Here is a 21,472-nt window from a genome sequence, read left to right on the forward strand (position 1 = left end):
GGCATACCCAAGGCCCAAAACCCTCACCCAAACCCATTTTCTATATCCAAGCCCGTCTCGGATTTCAGCCGTCAGATCGAAGCATTTCAGCATCCTACGGTCGCTCCTATGCCTGTGCATCAAATCCCGATGATTCCGCTAAACACTACAACACCTAACTTAATCTCGCACCGTAGACTTCGTTGTATTTTACATCCTACGGTCGCTACAAGCTGCTTCTTTCTTAGCCGTCCGATCCACCTACCATCTCCATATCCAGCGGCTTCAGCTCGTGGTACACACATCTTGATACACCCGCCTAACACACTAATACTCGAACCCTATGACCTAGCCAAACAGCTCCCTACCCTAACCCATATCGACCTCCACCTTCGTCTTCCTCTCCCCCTCTCTGCAACAGAACCACCATACCCTGCCGTACCACCACCTATTCCACTTCCACAACCACCACTACCTACACCAACTACCACCAACTCCACCATCTCCATCATTACCCGACACGACCCATCCCCCTAATTCGAAGCGCTTTAACCTCTCTCACCAACTGACCTAGGTGAGGGTTGATAAAACACCTCAAATTAGGGAGCAATTGTAGCGATTGGGAGCAGGAGAAGAACCGAGAGAGGCAGAAAAGACATGGGGCGACGTCAATTCAAAGTTTTGGTGAGTAAATTTCGGAGATTGAAAACCCTAATTTCAATTCTAAGGTTTCGGAAAAATTGGGTATTTGGTGATATAAATAGGGGGTGATGTAGAGGGGTAGAGGGGGAGGATCTCTGGACTAGCCAGAAAAACATTTTGTTCTGTTTTATTTCACAATTTCAATTTCAGTTATTGCATGACAGTTGATAGTGAATGTTATATGATGTTTTGATTTTTATCTTGAATGTTGAGAATGTTGTTTCAATTAGCATATGTGATGAATGTTGATGTTGTTAACATGTTTTTCATGAACTAAATTACTGCAGCTAAGGCTCAGATGAAGCCTTAGTGCATTGTTGGATGATGAATTGCTAGGTTAGAGCCTTAATGCTTGTTTTTCTTGAGCAATGGGAGAGATTAGTGCTCATCTGTGTGCTTGTGATTGATTGTACTGTCAAAAGACAGTCAATGCTAGGAGCACATTAGTTGAGCAAGCTGATTTTCTTTCCATTCCAATTGTATGCTTAGGGTCTTAATTTCAACCTAGAACTACATTGTTTGGCTAGGACACCAAGGTGGATTCTAAGCCATTAGCTTAGCCACAATTCCTTTCTTCAGTCACTTACAATTCCAGCTCTGCTTTTATTCACTGCTCAGTTACTTTCCTTTACTGTTTTGCTTAGTTCTTGCATTTTGAAGCCTATTGTGCACTGAAGTCAGTGCACAAACTCACTCCTGCCCTTGGCTTACAGCCTTGGTTCCCTGCCATTGTTATTTTATATCATCTGCCATCTAATCCTTGCTGTGCTGCCATCTTGTGTTAACTGTTTTAGTTCTTTGTATCTTCCTTCATCCATCACTGCTCACTGCCATAGTGCTTTGCACCCATTGATAGCTTAGGAAAACTTCTTTTAAGCACTCCTACTCCCTGTGGGCTGATCCCTTTCTTATCCCTATATTATAAACTTGGCCTTGTATACTTGCAAGAGTTTTTGTGTGTTTTCCATTCCACACCAATGATATTAAAGACAGAGTCAAATCTTCTTAAACATGAGATCAGAGATAAAGATATTCAACTTAATCTTTTAGCCAAAGAGAATATGGATCTCACTGTCAAATTAGAAGCATTGGGTAAATCTCTTACTATTGATCAAGAGACTCATCTTATGATCCTGACTAATGATGTTGTTTCAATTTCTTTCGATAATAAGGAAACAAAAAATCCTAGCTCGACTTTTGAAGATTGTGATAATCTGGTCACAACGGAAACAGATCATGATGATGGTAGTCTGCCAAACTACATCAAGTTAGAAGAGGATAAGAAACCAACTTCTAGATCTACTGATGATCAAACGAAATCTTGTACAAAGGAAACTTTGAACCGATTCCGTAAAAGTGATCCTAAGGAATACAATTTTCAGTCACTTGAAAAGAAACTCATACTTCTTCAAAAGATGGTGGTAAAAGTATTGAAAGAAGTTTCTTGTCTTAAAAAACTGAAAGATCATTCCTCAGTAGAATGACAGAATTTATCCCACCATGATAAAATCAACTCAAAGGAATTAAGTTCAAGAGTTGATAATCGTTTCTGGAAAAAGGTTCCTCCTCACCCATTTCGAAACAGTTGTTTTGATGAAGAACGATTCCCGGAAAGAAGGGAAGAGAAAATCTCTGCCAAAAGAAACAATCAGGAATTTCAGATAATTGTTTCAAATAATCATACTGATGTGCATAATAGGGAAGTCCTTATAATGATAAAATCTTATGAAAATCTCATTGATATAATTAAGAGAGATTTTTCCATCTCTGAAAATTCTCACATCAGAATAGCTTCTCCGATTGATCATGACTTTAGATCAAGGAAGGATCACCTTCTCGGGAGAAAATATCTTGGGCAGAAAATTCCAAGGAGAAACATGAAATATGTTTTTAATATTCAATGTAAGCCAGAAAGGGCTTACTCCATTACAATCTAGTTGTATGGAGATTGTGCAAACCCATCCTTTGTCGTGCTCATGATGGGAAAAAGCACATAAAGAAAGAGCACTGTGTAAGTTTATGTTGTATTAGAAAATTCTTTACAACCTATGGAGAACTGCGATTCCATGACTAAAAAGTTGTTCATGTTTATCATGATATTCCAAAAATAGATCTTTTTGGAGAATTTCGGATCTTTATAAGACTTCCAGTATGGGAAGATCCGGACAATGGAAACAAAATATATTTTTGGTATTCCACAAGTTGGTCAGGTTCAAAAACATGTTTCTTTCTGGAAACAATCTCTTTTCTGTACTCTGAAACCCTGAGTAAATCTCTTTTAAATAACTGAGCATGCCTCTGATAACACGCATTATTTCAAGGTTCAATAAGGAGGAAGCTCAAAAGGTTAGGGATTGTCAAGGAACCAATACAGAGAGGAGAAAGAAAAACTTATCAAAAATCATGTCTGATTATGATTCTGATAGTTCAATCGGATCCAAGATGAGTCGTGTATGTTGGCTTATAACCTTCAAAATCCAACCGAAACCAAGTGGGTTCCGTCTGATAGTATGATTCACTATATTCAAGATTTTGAAGAACTGAAAAAAAGTCTCATAACGACAATTCAACATCAAGATTGGCTCAAAAATAGAATTGATGAAGACCATGCCGGAAGTGATGAAGACCATGCCGGAAGTGATGAATATGACGCCGGAATTGATGAAGACATGCTGGAAGTGATGAAGACCATGCCGGTAATGATGAAGACCATGCCGGTAGTGATGAAGACTATGCCGGAAGTGATGAAGACCATGCCGGTAGTGATGAAGACCATATCAGAATTATTATTTTTTACATCGCCGGAAGTGATGAAGACCATACCGAAAAATGGTGCCGGCATGCTCAATAAAAATCTATCAATGCCGGTACTCAAGTGAATTTTTTTTCTTCAAGTTTCTGGATACTTTACATCATGTGCCGGCAAATAAATTCAAGCAACATACCATGCCGGTAGCAGTACCGGCAAGCTCGAGAATTAACTGACTGTGTAGGCAGTGGACTGAAAACCAGAAAAAAATTTAAAACGGAATGAAATACAATTTTCTCGTAAATTTTTTTTCTTCTAAGAGACGATGTCCCAGTCAGGTCGATCACCGAAAACTCTGCGTAGAGGCAAACATTTATGAAAATTTCCAACAAATGCCAACATGGTATTCATACTTCTTCTATCCCGGCACCGAGCTTTTGCATAGAAAAAAATGGAGAATTCAAAGAAAAAAACTTCTTTTTATAGTTGAGCTAAAGATTCAGTAACAATTCTCTTTTTACTATCATCCACCATTTTCACCAAAAAAACTTCCCTCTCAAATTTTTTTCCCTCCTTCAACTCTCAACTCACCCAAAACTAAATAATACACTAATTATTTATCAAATAATCTTATGATTTTCCTAAGTATAATTAAACACTAAACCTGATTAGTGAGGGGTAGATTAGGAATTATATAAAATACTTAGATAAGGGATGATCCTGATTTGATATTTGGATCCAGTTTTTTATATCCCCCAATTAGGTTTGAAATTCTTCCATTTGAGAAACTTTGAAATAATTTAGATTGAAAAAGCGAGAAACAAAAAAAAATTTTAGTGTGAAAATTTAGTTTGAAAATGACCTATTTATAGGTGAGAAAGAACTAATCATTGACGCTAATCATTAGAGCGGCCGACATTAACGTTATATCCAACAACAAAGTCTTTACCGCTGGCGTTATTGACGATATCTCTTATTAGAATCGCTTAACTTTTTTTTATCATAGTAGCACAGTTCATTTGTCATGCCATGCCAACAAATATGTCTATATTTATTTGACATGGTGCATAGGAATATGCCATGAGAAGAAAAATAAAAAGTTAATACATTAATATTCATTGGGCTCATATCGTCTTTCTTGCTGCCCACAACTTAACCACTAAGCTAAATCGGGTTCTTCAAGATCCATACAGACACACAGACAAGTACACTCGCCCGTTTTCTTTAACCAACAACACATAAGGAGAGATCTCATCATCCATCATCAGAAAGAAATTTAGTCAGATTTCGATGATCATTTTCAAAGGTATGTTCAGATCTACACTACATTTTGATCTTCAATCATGATCTTACTTGCTATTTCAAATCTTCGATCTCCACATTATTCACGAATTATGATTTATAAAGAGAGCGATTCGTATGAATTTTACAGTATTCATTGTATATCTGCTTCTGATTGTCGGTTCTATGTTGTTGATTTTAGGAAATTAAGTAAAGAATCTGATTCTAGGTTTTACAAGAAGCCATGGATAAGTCAGGTGCTCTGGAGTACATCAACCAGATGTTCCCTACAGGTTATTATTGATTCTAATTTCTTATTGTTCAATTCGGAGTTTAATTTTCGGTTATGAACTGAGATATGCATGTGTTTCGACTTGTTTTCAGTACTTGAAATGATGTTAGTGATTAGTCTTTTACCGGGATTATGTGATATACTGCTCAGCATTTGCTTCCTTGGAGTTTTAACTTACAATTATTTTCAATTGAGTTGAAGTTGTGGAAAAATTTGTGTAATGCAGAAGCATCTTTACCTGGAGTGGAGCCACTTATTCAAAAGATTCAGAGTGAGATTGCTCGTGTTGATGCAGGGATACTGACTGCAGTTCGCCAACAGGTTTTTATTGTTTCCTTATAGCAATTTACGAATTCATAACACATGAACTTGAATTATCCACCTAAAACTACCTGTATCCACTTGTTTTTCTAAATTTTTACAACTTTTAGTGGTGGTCTTCTCTGAATGGTGTGTATATTAGGCTAGCCGATGAAATGTAGTATTACTTTTTAGTCTTTTATGCATCTGATTTGCAGACAATCAATCGAGTTTCACGAATAGGTTTTATGCAACTTTAGGCAGCATATGTGTAGTTGTAGCTTTAGGAATAGGTCAGATATTGGTATTGTTGTGAGAATTTTAATGTGATTATCAAAGACCTGATAGGTAGGACGGAAAGCTCATTTTGCCTCTTGTGTGGGTATGCTGCTTACTATCTATATGTGGTACTCACCTCTAAAAGGGATAATTTACATGTACTTCTTGTGGTTCAGAAGATTCTGATATATATATTGAATCAATTTTTCGTTTTTCAAGTTTTCTCACTGGTTACAGTTTTATCTTACAGAGTAATTCTGGTACTAAAGCCAAAGAAGATCTTGCTGCAGCTACAAGTGCTGTTCAGGTTTGTTTATTAATCTTGGAACTTAAGCTAGTATGTAATGATAAAAATATGTTTCTCCTCGAGCATCTCGTCTTTTTGTATGCCCTAGGGGACTCATGTGTGCGTATATTTGCTTGTTAGGGCGATCAGGTTTCTTACGCTGCCTTGTTGTCATTATATGTATAGGAACTCATGCATAAGATCCGGGAAATAAAAACCAAGGCCGAGCAAAGTGAAACCATGGTTCAAGAAATTTGTCGTGACATCAAAAAGCTGGATTTTGCAAAGAAGCACATAACAACTACAATCACTGCTCTTCATCGACTTACAATGCTCGGTTAGCATTATACTCTTGTAATCTCTTTACATCTTTTAGTTTATCTTAGGATATGAACGGTTTTTCAAGGTGCCCATGGTGGTAAACTGGTAAAGCATGTATTAACTGCACTTTGTCCTCAGATCATCTTCACGCTGGCCTTTAGTTCACTTTATAGAAAGCACTATTAACCAATCATAGCTAATTTAATTCTTCACTGGATTAATGGCCACCTTGCAGTTCACTTACCATGTAGACTTCGCTGAAGGTGCAACAATAACGATCTTCTATAAATTTTAAGTTTGCTTAGTTCTTTCTACAGTAGCCATGCCACAAGATGTTTAACTTATTTCCAGTTTTCAGTAAGGATATGCTTGCTTGCAAATATGATTACTTAAGCAGAATCTCTTTTTGACGTATTTCTTACTGTTGGTCACTTCATGATAATTTCAGTCTCAGCTGTTGAGCAACTTCAAGTAATGGCTTCAAAGCGCCAATATAAGGAAGCAGCGGCTCAGTTGGAGGTATACCATTGACATGTCACTGTTATCTTTTCTCCGTGTCATGGTTTGTGCATCCTTTTTATATTCTGTATGAAGTATGGATCTTTTAGTTCTGTGTGAACAATAGGAAGTGCATCATCGGAAGGATGATTAACCAAGTGACACTGTCATATAGTTGCAACTAGTCCGTTTATATCGTACAAAAGGAACTGCTAATTTTTCTTGCTGATACAAGATTGCAATTTCTCTCAGGCGGTAAACCAGTTATGCAGTCATTTTGAGGCCTATAGAGACGTTCCAAAGATTAATGAGCTTAGAGAGAAGTTTAAAAACATCAAGCAAATACTCAAATCTCATGTATTCTCAGATTTCTCAAGGTATGTAAATATGTAATAAGAAATCGGATGTAGTGCTTTAAGATATGCCATTGTGAATTGTATTTAATGGTGGCAGTGCTATCATTCATTTCTCGGTATTTGTTGAATATACTCTTTCAACTCGCATCAATATTTAACTTACGGTTTTTATGTATTTTATGCTGAAACATCGTAATCATGCTTATACGATAAACTCAGTAATAATTATCTTAAAAGGTAAAGTATCTTGCAACCGGCCTAGAAGTTTTTGCAAAAGCTACTTTTAAAATGACAAATTGTTCGAACTGTGTTCTGATGTTCTTTTAAAGTAAAATGAACTCAGCAGCTCCTTTTGTCAAAAGAAATATCAAATAAGCATTTAGAAAAAATTTCATTTGATTTGTTTTGGCAGCTTAGGTACAGGGAAAGAGACAGAGGAAGCCAATTTATTGCAACAATTATCTGATGCTTGCTTAGTTGTTGATGCTTTGGAGCCTTCTGTGAGAGAAGAGTTGGTGAAAAACTTCTGCAGTAGGGAGCTTACTTCATACCGTCAGATCTTTGAAGGAGCTGGTTTGTAATTTTGGTTATTGTGGTTTCTTACTCTTCAGTTTTATTTGTCACGCGATTTAGGGTGTAACATTTTAAATTTATGTTGTGTATTTGGTATTCTACAGAGTTGGCCAAGTTGGATAAAGCTGAACGGAGATATGCATGGATCAAAAGGCGTTTGCGAACGAATGACGAAATTTGGAAGATCTTTCCTTCTTCTTGGCATGTTGCGTATTTGCTTTGTATCCAGTTTTGTAAATTGACAAGGTTTACCATCAACATTCCATATCTTTTCTGTTCAAATGAACTTTTTTCTAGCGGATTCAAGACATAGTAACTTGCCTCCAGAAACAGCAAATTCAAAATTCTATATATTTATCACTCAGTTCACCTCAGTTTGGCCATGATGTTAACCTTTTCAGTGCATTGATCCATTTTCTGTGGAGGATAGAAATGTTTTTATTTTCCATGAAAAGGACACATGAAAACAGCTTTACAATTTTATTAGCTGCATTTCTCATTATTAGAAATACACAAGAGAATGATAGTTAACTTATGCAACTCCAAACCAACAAATTGTATCATTAGTGGCAATGATGGATGTCAGTCTATCTCCCTGTCTGTGTTGAGAACCCTGTACAAGCTGTTGCATTTATCTTTTTATTTTGAGATCAATTTATTCTTCTGCATTAGCAGTATTAAGATTTAAGAGTTTGGTGGCCGTGTTTTTTCTTTCTGCAGAACACAACTTGAGGATATACTTGATAATCTGAAAGAAAAGCCTGATGTTGGAACTCTGTTATTGGTAAGGTTTGCTTTGTTGTCGAAAATGCATGTTGCGCTGCAGAGCACATCTTGTTCCTCTTGTTTGTATGTCCTATTTGCACATATTGGTCTGGCAAGTTCTTTATTGTGCTTACATTTTGGTGACCGTTGCAGGCATTACAAAGAACGATTGAGTTTGAGGACGAGTTGGCTGAAAAATTCAGCGGAGGCACTTGGAATAGGGAAGCTGGGAATGATGTTGAGGATGTAAATAAAGGGGAGAGTAATAACCAAGCTGTAATAGACATTCGAAAGAAGTACGAAAAGAAACTTGCTTCGCATCAAGGAAGTGGCTCAGAGGTATGTGTACAGAAATGTTGTTTAGAATGTAGTTTTTCAGGTGATGATGCCTGTTTCTGATCTTACTAAAATGGCAGGAAAAGGATGGCCATAAAGACTTGTCAGTTCCTGGAGCTGGAGTATGTTTCTACACTGACTGATTTTTTAAATTGTTGTTATTTATTATTTTTACTGTATGAATTTCAAAATACCAGCTAGAATGTAAGATAGATATGTTGAGCCTACATAATTGTGGCAATTTTCATGGTCTACTGGTAAGTAATATGATTTGACATCTACCTATGGTTAACATCATTAGGAAGTATCCAGATTGGCATATGGAATTTGGCCAGGTAGATATATTGGGAGTTGCCATACTAATAATTTTGGCCTAAAGCCTCAGATGGAACAACACCAACTGATGGGCCATTTCACTCTTGTGTTACACCTTCCATTTATAGGTGTAGTGTCTATAGTCCACATTTGGTTCACCTTATATATCATCTTTTCACCACTCGTGCTTCCGCTAATAAGTAATATTGTCATCACTGATTTGATAGTTCAACTTCCGAGGGATTATCTCATCTTGTTTTGAACCTCACCTGATTGGATACGTTGAACTGGAGGAGAAAACACTAATGGAGACCCTGGAAAAACTTGTTCAGGTATTGTTTTGAATTGTACTGTTGATTCTTTCTAAATAACTATATTTATCTCCTTTCTATCTTTTCTGCATGTCTTTCTGCAAATAACAAATGTTCCACCTTCAATCAATAGGATGAAACCTGGGATACAGAGGAGGGAAGTCAGACAAATATTTTATCAAGTAGCATGCAGGTGTGTTGAACCATATATTTAATTCTTTTTGCTGGTTTTTGCTATGTTTATTTTATTTTTTACACACACACACACACACACACACACATATATATATATATATATATATTGTGTTGGGCTGCCATTATAAGCGTAGTCACTAGTCACGTCGCTCACTAGGTTCTGGCACCGTTATCTTTTGTCTTCGCATGGGTGCCATCTTGTGTTGCAAAGTGGCCAGACTCCAGACTAGATGATCCTAGTCAAATGTCTTTTTCTTAACAGTAATCAGTAGGGGAAAATGGTTAATTGTCAGTTGTGAAGTTTTAGAGGCAATTTTTGTTTGAAGTGCAAGAAAAATTAACGTAAAGAGTTGGAATCCAATATTGGAAGTCCTGTCTTGGTAGAGTTCCCATCTTTATATTGTTTACGTTCTACAGTCTACTTATTCTGTTGTAATTCATTCTTAAGCTTGTGATATATCGACTTTGTAAAGCCTACAGTGTTGACCTAAAAATTTTTTGGTCAAATCTTGTTGGATACTTTTTATAAGGTCCCAGCAATATGCTACATTATACTCCATGGTAAGTTGAAGATGATAAATTATGTGCTTATGGAATTCCTAAAAATGTAAAGAAAAAAGACACTGGTGCATTTTAGGCTTTCCGCATCGGAATCTCAATCAATTGAGTTTATAGCATATTGCATAACTTCAGTTTCTTATTTTTAAGTTACTTATTTGCCCATGTTTTTGCTTAGGTGTTTCTGATAATCAGGAGAAGCTTGAAGAGATGCAGTGCATTGACGAAGAACCAAACGCTGTTTAATCTGTTTAAGGTACATTATTGAAAGTCATTCTGTATCATATTAATTTTTCTCAACTTCTAAAAGATGGTGCTCATTATGAATTCTTATCTTCATTTACCTTTGATTACTTACTAGGTGTTTCAAAGAATTCTTAGAACATATGCTTCTAAACTTTTCGCAAGATTACCAAAAGGTGGAGTGGGGATAGTTGCAGCCGCTACTGGTACCGATGGGCAGATCAAGGTCTTTTCTGTCCATGTCTTTAAGCTAGAAATATTGACTCTTAATTGCAGTCTTGTGTTTTCGACTTGGTTGTATCTATGTATCTGACAGTGCGTTGCAGACTTCTGACAGGGACGAAAGGGTGATATGTTATATAGTGAATACTGCAGAATATTGCCATAAAACGGTTAGTTTCTTTGTTGTGTCATTTATTGAGCTCACACGAGTTTCCATTCTTTATACACAAATGAAGTTGATTATCAATCTGATAGGGATCTGGAACCAATCAGATTCTATTTTTCTGGAAGGATGTTATGTTTTATTCTGAACAGCAAAAACTCAAAGAACTAGTATAGCCCTTAAAAACCGAATCTTTTGGTGAAAAAACAATATATCAAGTTTTCAAATTAATTATTATTATTATTTTTTATTTTTTTATTTTTTTTGAAGCAGAATATTCTTAACGTCTGGTAATTAAAAAATGTTTTTTCGACAGTCTGGTGAACTAGCTGAAAACGTGGCAAAAATCATTGATTCCCAGTATGCAGATAAAGTGGATATGTCGGATGTGCAGGTAACTGAACCTTCTAGACCTACCTGGCTATGTCGGTTATTACCTAACAGTGTATTGGTCCATAACCACGTGAATCATGTGCAGGGTGAATTCTCAACAGTAATAACTAGAGCGTTGGTGACACTAGTGCAAGGTTTAGAAACCAAATTTGATGCTGAAATGGCTGCGATGACACGTGTTCCATGGGGTACACTTGAAAGTGTTGGCGACCAGTCAGAGTAAGTTATAGAGCTCTTACATGTCCATGCATGTCTCTATTCTACTGCCCGGTCAAGCTTTAATATTGATGTAATTTGTAAAAATAACCAATTGGGTGTTTGCTGTAGGTATGTCAATAGCATAAATTTGATTCTTAATAGCAGCATTCCTGTGCTCGGAAGTTTGTTAACTCCCATTTACTTCCAGTTTTTCTTAGACAAGGTATGAACCAGAAATATGATAGTTTACATTCTATAGATGTTATATCTTTTATTTCTGGGTTAATAATCTGACAATTGCTGAACTTGAAATGTGATTTTTCCCTTTTAGTTCTTGTAATTGTTCCTTTTTTAGTAAGAAGTCTTTTTAGTTCAGAGGCTCTGAATATTTTCCTCATTAGCTAAGTGACAACATGAGATTAGTGAAGTGGCAACAAGATAACAGCCCCTGTAAATAATTATGGTGATGTACTGCTGAGTCATGACTCAAATGTTTGTATTGGTTAGCAGTATTACACAATGATCAATGTGGATACGCAGTTAAGATGATAAATTTAAATAAATTTGGGAAATGATAGATTTTAAATTCTTAACAGCTCCCAAACGAGCATTTGGGGTGCAAAATGCTGGAAAAAAAGTTCAATTTACAGTTACTAGCATACCCAAGCAAAAACCAGCCAGAAGTGTAGGTTACACCATAATTATATTATCCTTCGCTTACCTAACAGTGTATTTGAAATCTCGTTAATATGAGCCAAGCATAATGATTATATGATATACCACAAGTTGAATGAATTGAAAATAATCATTCAACTTCGTAGTTGATGTACCTTATGAACTGTTTTCCAATCTGTCTTAGTTAAGTTAGGGTTTGCAGAGTTCTTTTAGTGCAACAGATTCTTTTATAATTCTTTGATTCTTTTTCCAACCTTTTGAAACATAATTCTTTTCTTTACATTATGTGCATGTATGCTGCACTTAGTCTTCGCGCAACTTCTCTTCATGTTCTTAATGTTTATGTAAAATAAATTTTAGATGCACTGTAAGTTGACCAACTCGTTGAAATCTAATTCTGGTGGAATACCATATCGCAAAATTCCTGTAGTACACATAATTGGTAGTCAATCATAGAGGAAAAACATTGTAATTTTAATTGCACACTTAGTATTGTGAAATGATTAAGTACGCGTGTAAGTTCGCTGGAAGGGAGGATTTAAAAGTTGTAACCATAGAGAATTTTGAATTTTATGATGCCAATATTGATTCAAGACTTTCATGATTCAAGCTTCCGTCCTACTGTTTTAATTCATATATGAGTTATTGTATCAGCTTGCAGCTTCTTTGGGTCCACGCTTCTACCTCAACATTTACAAGTGCAAACACATATCGGAGACCGGAGCACAGCAGGTAATACTTTTTCTCATGTCTTTTATAGTTATTTGCCATTTTGAGGCTTTAATGGGAAAATCTGAGTTTTGGCCATGGATGCACAGAGAGTGTTGTATGTCAGTCCCCAGAAATCAATAATCAGTGGTACAAATCTGGTTGAATGTTGTGTAAATTTGGTTGAAAGTTGTATCAACATAGTGAAATTATCACACAGACATATCTATATTGAGCAACATTTAAGTTGGTGAAAACTGAAAAGCCACCTAGTAACCAAAGAAGTAAATTGACTAAAAAAGACGATCTCTGACTCGCTGATGAGATACAAGTTATTTTAATCGCAGCCTTTGACTAGCTAAGACCGAAATAGGATTTCATATGGCGTGAATATAACATGCCTTTGGCACTTTGTGAACTGTCTTGCACAACTGCATGATTACTGTTGTGTTGATTTGTTGGATCATTCTAATTTTATAATTTCCCGCTTTATAGAAACAGATAAGGGTAAATGAGAAGCTTGTAAGTTGCCTCTAGAAACTACTGTAATTTATTCATGCCATCATTCAAGAAAGCTAGAGTTGCCAGATGTTGTATAAATATATGGGTGATTACCATTGTTTGGTTTTTCATGAAAATCAGAAAGTGACTAGAAGTTTGGATCCTTTTGAATAGGGCTGGGATTTTCCTTTCCTACTACTGCTTAATGGATATGGTATCCGCACATGCAATTCACGACTGTTGCCCGTTGTTTCTGGGTTTTGTAGAATTTTAAATCTACACCAGACTGTTGATTGAAGTCCAAACTCCAAAGTTCCTTAGTACAGTGTATATATATATATAGCATTAAACCACTTAATATCTTTCTGGTAATTGTATTCTTGGTAAACTGCTGCAGATGCTGCTGGATACTCAGGCTGTAAAGACGATACTTTTGGATATCCCTTCTTTGGGAAGAACAGTAAGCTAACCGATACTATACACCTTTGTACTCTTGTCTTTCATGATTCTTGCCTTCCTTTTTGCTTATTTCCCGGATCCCCAATATGCTGATCTTGAAAATAATGAAAAAAGAGAAACAAATATCAAATTGAAGTATGTTTTCGCACGAAATATCAAAAGTTTGTTTCTTCAAGATACTGTTAGCTAAATATTCATGGCATCTTTTACCAAAGCTTTAATACATGCCATCTGCTGCTACCTGCAGTGCAAACATAAACAATCTGAAACTGTTATTTTGGTTGTTACCAAAACCTTAGATATTCTGAACCATGTTAGAACACTACTCGGTGTACTAATAATGATTGATTTACATCTTAGGAATCTACAACTTAAGGGAATCATGAAACCCTGTGGTTGATTATATTGTTTAGGAAATAAGTAGCAATATTAACTTTTATTTTTGTTTAGGGAATTTGATTTTGTCCGGTTGATGTTTGATTGGAGGATAGGGCTCATTGGGAACATTTTAGCTTTATTTACTGGAAGAGTTGAGAGTTGTTGACAAAAAGGGCTGGGAACTTGTTGATTTACTGATTTTTTTAGTATTTATCATCTGCACTTGCTTGCTTGGAATATGGTTTTGGGATTTGCTAACTTACAGTTCTTCTTGGTGTTTATACATCAGACATCAAGTGCCTCTAGCTACTTAAAATTCGTCAGTCGTGAGATGAGCAAAGCTGAAGCACTGTTGAAGGTAATAGTTTATAAGCCATCCTCCAGCTTTTTATACTTAGCAAACCATATTTGGATACATACTCATGTCTGTCTTTTGCAGGTTATTCTATCTCCTGTTGATTCTGTCAGCGATACTTACAGAGCTCTGCTTCCAGAGGGAACACCTTCGGAATTTCAACGAATTCTGGAGCTTAAGGTAATATATTCTCGTACATGAAATATTGAAATCTATTTGCTCTTAGTTATGTTGTTCATCGCCTTCATCCGGTGACTGTTTATATAGACCATCTTTGTCTATGTGTTTTTGCATACATATTATCACTATTTGCTAAGTTGATTGCTTGCTAATTCAGTCCAATTGTTAAAAATGTGCAGGGCCTAAAGAAAGCAGATCAACAGAGCATACTGGACGACTTCAATAAGAACAGATCCGGGGTTACCCAACCATCTGTAGTTGTTCAGTCAGCTGTGCCGGCAGCACCGACATCCCCTGCTGTTGTTGCTGCAGCTGGTAGTGCAATCTCAACCATGGGTATTGCTTCTCGTGAGGATGTGTTAACTCGAGCTGCTGCACTTGGAAGAGGTGCTGCAACAACTGGGTTCAAAAGATTCATTGCCCTAACAGAGGCAGCCAAGGATAGGAAAGATGGGCCTTTCCGCAAGCTTTTTAGTCCGTGAAAAGAAGTGTTGTCATATTGTGTAGAGTTTATATTGAATTTGTTACTGAGGGTTAAACTCATTTTTGAAAGTTAATTCAGATTTACATCTTTTACATGTACCTACGTGTATAACAAATAGGGTTAAAACTCCAAAAAGCCGTATAAATGTACTGTCAAAAACAAGAAAAGCAGGGGAAGTGTATTACATGAATCTTAGTAGGATAGATAGCTCTAGGCTGAGATTAAGACTGTTAACTTTACTTCTTCTATTTCTGAGGTCAAAATAGCACGACGGATTCTTATTCTACTTGATCAGAACTATGCAGATGTGTCGCACTTTATATCCTCAAATTTTCCAGTTTCAAGTTTTTCTCCAATCAAATTTGATTTGAACTGCATTTCGTTTTTACAAATTTTCTTTAAATTACACTGTTAATCCGTCATGATTTTGGATTTGAATTGCTTTTTTCTTTGTATTTTTCTAGGGTCCATATCAAATCTTCAAAGAGGTGACTTTCGTTAAATCGAAATTTCTCCTTACTTAAGACCATCAAAGTAGAATTAGTCGCACGAACACGGTTACTAAATGGGGTTGAAGTGACACCTTACTAACGGAAAACAAGCCATTGACAAGCAAAAACAAAGAGGAAAGGGCAATGCAAATCTGAAGAAAGATGACAAATTATGATTCTTCACACATGCAAATATAACATCTAATTCCAATTTTTTGAACCATGTTTTCCAAAAGTCCAAACCAATTAAAACTCCCTCCAATAGCACAAGTATTGGGTAAATGTCGTAGTCATTGTGTGTCAAGTTTTTGGGGTGTTCTTCATTTTTCAACTCTTTACCAAATAAAGTGAACTTCTGTCTGAAAAATCAAACTAATATTTATATTAAGAGAAGGCGGCTTCATCCTCTTTTCTTGTATTAGATCTAATCACTTCCTGCTAGATTTAGGCAAATCAAAAGAACAGGCGGCTAAAATAGAATGTGAGTACCTGCTTTTTTATACACTTTGAATGTGGAAAAAGCTGAAAGTTACTACACGTAACTAATACCAGGATTGGGTGTTTGGTTGTACTCGTAAAGTTCCTCGCAAATAGTTTTCTTGTTCGGATCAGCTGCCTTTTAGTTCGACTATAAAAACTCAACGACATATACTACCAAGCATGCATATTCAAAGCAAAGCCATGGCATCATCTCTTTCTTCTCTTGCTTCCATTTCTAGCACTTCTTCTTCTACTAGGACTCCATCTGCATGCTCTACTTTCTCCCAAAGAAAATCATCCTCACAAATTTCTGTTGTCAGAGAAAACAAACTTAACCATTTTAAAGTTATCAAATGTAGAGCTAATAAGGATCCGGACAAAGATGCAAATGAAAATGGTTTTATTGATAGAAGAAACATGCTTATTGGTTTAGGAGGTTTATATGGTGCAACAACAACAGCTGGGTTCGGTGCTGGCCGCGAGGCTATGGCAGCTCCAATAGCTCCACCTGATCTATCAAAATGTGGTCCAGCAAATCTCCCTGCTGGTGCAGCACCAATTAATTGTTGCCCGCCACCTAACACAAAAATCCTCGATTTTCAACTGCCATCTTCTTCTACTCCACTCAGGGTTCGTCCAGCTGCACATTTAGTTGATGATGCGTATGTCGCTAAATATACGAAAGCATACGAACTTATGAGAGCTCTTCCAGACGACGATCCACGTAGTTTTAAACAACAAGCTAATGTCCATTGTGCTTACTGTGATGGTGCATATGATCAGGCTGGTTTCCCTAATTTGGAAATTCAAGTTCACAATTCATGGCTCTTCTTTCCGTTCCATAGATATTATCTTTACTTCCATGAGAGAATCTTGGGTAGTTTGATTGGTGATCCAACTTTTGCTTTGCCGTTCTGGAACTGGGATTCTCCTGCAGGCATGCAGATGCCTTCTATGTATGCGAATCCAGGTTCTTCTCTTTATGACAAACTTCGCGACGCTAAACATCAACCGGATTATCTAATGGATCTTAACTACAATCTTGTTGATCCTAACCTCCCTGCACAACAACAATACACTAGTAATCTTACTACTATGTATCGTCAGATGGTATCCGGTGCAAAGACTGCAACACTTTTCCTCGGAACTCCGTACCGAGCCGGTGGACAAGCGAATCCTGGTGCTGGAACACTTGAGAATGTTCCACACGGTACGGTTCATTTGTGGACTGGAGACCGAACACAGCCTAACGTCGAAAACATGGGTAATTTCTATTCTGCAGCAAGGGACCCAATATTTTACGCGCATCACTCCAACATTGATCGGATGTGGACTGTGTGGAAAAGTTTGGGAGGGAACCGGAAGGATTTCACTGATCCTGATTTCTTGAACGCAGCCTATCTTTTCTATGATGAGAACAAGCAGCTTGTCAGAGTCACGGTACGTACTAAACTTCACATTAGATGATCTCAAAATTTTCAACGCCATATTTTTGAGTCTCGGTCAAACGGTTGACTGGTCAATCCGTTAGATAATCATTTTTTATCAACTATATAATTTTTTATTCTGCATTTTTGCAGAATAAAGATTGTTTGACACAAGAAAATCTAAGGTACAAGTATGAAGATGTGGAAATTCCATGGTTGCAATCGAAACCCGTAACTCCTAAAAGAAGGGCAGCAGAGAAGAAAGCAGCAAAGAAGCAGGCTGCAAGCAAGACAGGGTTCCCTATAGTACTGGACAAGACGGTTCAAGTTTTGGTTAAGAGGCCAAAGACAAAATCAAGAAGCAAGAAAGAAAAGGAAGATAAAGAAGAGATATTGGTTATAAGCGGCATTGAACTGGACAGAAGTGCCATTGTGAAGTTGGACGTCTTTATTAACAATGAAGACGAGACCGGTCCCGAATCGAGTGAATTTGCTGGTAGTTTCACTAATGTACCACATAAACATGGTAAGAAGAATAAGAAAATCAAGACTTGTTTGAAGTTGGGAATAACCGAAGTTCTTGAAGATTTAGAAGCTGAAGATGATGAAGATATTGTTGTTACCATAGTACCAAAGGATTCAGGAAGAGCAAAAGAAGTTGTTACTATTGAAGGCATCGAAATTGAGTTTGGTTCTTAAATTATTTTTCGTTATTTGGTTCTTTTTTAATTGAAAGCTCTTGAATTTTCATTATTATCTGTGTGTTATTGTAAGTACAACTCTTGGCAGTTGATGAGAAAACTGAGACTTCCTTGGTAATGATGAATTCAGGGAGAATGGCGTATAAGGTCAATGCAACACACTTAGACGAACCCAATGTAACATCTACTGAACCACGAATACTCGGAATAAATTTATACTACTCTTAAATAATAGGCTGATTTCATGTGTATTAAATATAAGAATCTTACTCTGTCAAGATAACCCGAAAAGAAGATGAATAAAAAGCAAAGAAGGAAGAAAACACCTATTTGAAAACACCGAGAAGTGAAAAAAGAAAGAAAGAATCTTCACTAAACTCTAGATAGGAAGGGGAAACAAAAAAAATTATCCGTAAAATAAATTAATTAGAAGGGGAAAAAACAGAAAAGAATATCTCTTGAAAGTGAAGAACAGAACACTTAATTGACGATGTAATGCGGCCATATTGAATTTGACCAAGCCCAACTTCACGTACCGCTAATATCATTAAGTACTAACATAAGATCCTTATTTATCTATATTCTTTTATATCAGTCGATATTGAGATAGTTTGTTGGTATCACTTTGATGGGTGAAATGACACATGTTTTCTAATATTTTAAGTTAATTATTTTTAAAATTAAAATACCAACGTTTAATCATAACTTATTCCACCAATACCCGATTGAGGATTCATATGACACTTAAACAACTAAATTTGCAAGGTAAACAGAAAAAGATAAAAAATACTCCCTCCGTTTCTGCTAAAGGCCGCACAAAACTAGACATACAAAGCGGGATTTCGACTACTGTAAAGTAGTAGCCATCAGTATCATCTACAGTAAAATGCGATGCCTAGGCTTCGGCTAAAGGTCGCACAAAACTTTTGGTCCTTCTTCCCATTAGGTGGAAAAGCGCATAGGGGATTTTGGGCACTTTTCTCAATAGGCAGACTGGAATCGGAGCCGGGCGCCGCCGCATTACGCCCATTGAGTAAAAGCAGTATGAATTAGCCAACACTCAATTGCGCGGATTTTATCAGACCAATTTGTATTTTGGCGGGTGGACAAACGATCCATCTATCGATGGATTGGACACGGGTAAAATTTGAAACCCGTAAGTTTTTCAGATTGGACACTGGTGGAATATAACCCATCCGTTGGACACCAGACACTAAAGGTAATTTCAGTTCCAATTTCCTATTGATTAGGGCTTACTCGATACTTTTCAAAGAGCTTTGTTCCTCGAGGAAATTTTAGTATTTTTTGTACGTATACCTATCAGCTTTTCATCTTGCAGATGCATTGAAAGTTCGCAAAGATGATACAAGAGTATCAATGAGGTCATCATATCAACACATATTTATTTTTGGTTGTTGGAAAGGAGGCCATCATATCAATAAATATTTAATTTTGGTTGTTGGAAAAACTTTAGATTACTCTTGTTATGGTGTAATTACTTCAATTTCAGTAATCTAAATTTAAACCAAGTTAAATTACTCTAGCTAAACATTTAATTATTTATGTTTTTTTTTGTTATTTTAAACTCGCAAATCACCCACATTCAGTCCACTCATCTGCGACTGTCATATCCGGCAGATAATGGATTGGAGAGTGACATAGAGAGTGATCAGAAACCCATCTTCCTGGAAATATAAGTGTGTAAAAAACAAAACAATTTAATAAAAGTACAGAGTCTAAGTATTTTACCTGACAAGAAATATAAGCATATTCTTTAGAGATAGATTTTTCGATTGCTTTTTTCAGATCTCAAACCTCGCGTTTTTAGGGGCCACCCGAAAGGATTTAGGGGGCCATCAATTTATACCCAGCCAAAGACTCTAGTTAAGGGGTATCCTATATGATATTGAAGTTACATAAATGCCCTTCTGGTAAAACTATATAAAAACCAAATCAAAAAAAAATTCTACTCATTTCAACTCTTCTTCTTCCAGTTTCATATTATCTTCCGATTGTGGAAGAAAAAAAACTTTCCCTCGTTCAACCGAAACACCGCCGCGAATCGTAAAATCAAAACATCATCGATTCGTTTATAAAACAATGGATAAGGGAAATGAAACCCACAGACCTAGAACCAAAAATGTTGCTCGGGGTATCGATCCAAAGATTGGGATTTTAGCAAGAAATAAAGAAATTCTTGCTGCAAATGAAGAAGAACGCGAAGAAGAAGTACCCGGAAATGTAGTCGGTGGTGGCGATTCCGATAGTCAAACACTTCGTCAACTTCAAATGGCCCCAATTAGGTAAGAATCTATCATTTTTGGGGTTTATTTCGCTTTAATTCGACGAATCGAGAAAAAAAAATTCCTGGATTTTCGGTTATTTATCCAGATTCGGGAGATATTCATGCTTATTTTCTCCCGAACGTAGTTGTGTTCTTCATTTCTCAAGAACATCGACAGTATTCGGGAGAAATATTTGTTGGTTATTTGCCGAATATTGTTGGCCATATCTTCCTGGATACAAACTGGTAATAATCGGTAGTTTAATGAATTTTTTTGCTCCCGAATATATTTAAGTAGACACACAGTATTCGGAAGTACACTCACTACCGAATATATATATTGAAAAAATCTCAAAATTTCTGATATAGGAAAAATCCCATTTTGGGGCCAGTATTTATTCGGAGCACAATATAATGTTTTATACCTCCGATTGTGTATGATAAAATTTTAGAGTTTCTGAACTCCAGTTGATGAATATTCGGTTGTAAACATGTTTAGTTATATTCCGATTGTTTTTCATTCGGGAAAAATATGTGTCTTCTTACTTCTGAATTTGTTCATTCGGGTTATCGTTGTGTACTTTGTCTTCCGATTGTGTAGGATGAAAAATTTAGAGCTTCTGAACTCCAATTGATGCATATTCGGTTGTAAATATGTTTAGTTAGCTTTCGATTGTTTTGTATTCGGGAACAGTATGTGTCTTCTTACTTACGAATGTGTACATTCGGGTTATATTTCCATACTTTGTCTTCCGGTTGTATAGTTTGTAAATATTGTTCCTTTCTTTGTTGTTTAGACAAAGTCGAGAAAGGAGGTAGAAAGTGACAGCTAGTGCTAGGAGGGAAAGGAGTGCCACAGATAATTCAAGTGCTCAACAAAGCTTACAAGAACAAAGCAGTCAACAAGGAGTGCAACCAAGTGCTGAACAAAGTGTAGAACAACAAGGCGGTGAACAAGGGGTGCAACCAAGTGTTGAACAATCCGCTCAACAAAGTGCAGAACGAACTGCTCCACAAGTTACACCCCACCATGA

At 36.5% G+C, this 21,472-nt stretch overlaps 2 protein-coding genes across 2 annotated transcripts; both read left to right on the forward strand.

Moving 5' to 3' along the window:
* The first annotated feature begins 4,586 nt into the window (after positions 1-4,586).
* On the forward strand, positions 4,587-15,352 carry LOC113278513 (vacuolar protein sorting-associated protein 53 A-like). The gene is made up of 25 exons (XM_026527340.1): positions 4,587-4,736; positions 4,914-5,004; positions 5,230-5,324; positions 5,833-5,889; positions 6,055-6,205; positions 6,638-6,708; positions 6,940-7,064; positions 7,456-7,616; positions 7,721-7,862; positions 8,337-8,400; positions 8,535-8,720; positions 8,798-8,839; positions 9,260-9,364; positions 9,477-9,536; positions 10,275-10,352; positions 10,458-10,565; positions 10,666-10,731; positions 11,041-11,118; positions 11,203-11,336; positions 11,445-11,538; positions 12,645-12,722; positions 13,597-13,659; positions 14,326-14,394; positions 14,476-14,571; positions 14,751-15,352. The coding sequence occupies exons 2-25, from the start codon at positions 4,956-4,958 to the stop codon at positions 15,051-15,053; spliced, it is 2,475 nt and encodes an 824-aa protein (XP_026383125.1). The 5' UTR covers positions 4,587-4,736; positions 4,914-4,955; the 3' UTR covers positions 15,054-15,352.
* A 759-nt stretch (positions 15,353-16,111) lies between these two features.
* LOC113278524 (polyphenol oxidase, chloroplastic-like) lies at positions 16,112-18,388 on the forward strand. Its single transcript, XM_026527348.1, has 2 exons — positions 16,112-17,466; positions 17,607-18,388. The coding sequence occupies exons 1-2, from the start codon at positions 16,207-16,209 to the stop codon at positions 18,150-18,152; spliced, it is 1,806 nt and encodes a 601-aa protein (XP_026383133.1). The 5' UTR covers positions 16,112-16,206; the 3' UTR covers positions 18,153-18,388.
* Positions 18,389-21,472: the final 3,084 nt, after the last annotated feature.

Source organism: Papaver somniferum, chromosome 1 (assembly GCF_003573695.1).
Source record: "Papaver somniferum cultivar HN1 chromosome 1, ASM357369v1, whole genome shotgun sequence".
NCBI classification, from domain to species: domain Eukaryota; kingdom Viridiplantae; phylum Streptophyta; class Magnoliopsida; order Ranunculales; family Papaveraceae; genus Papaver; species Papaver somniferum.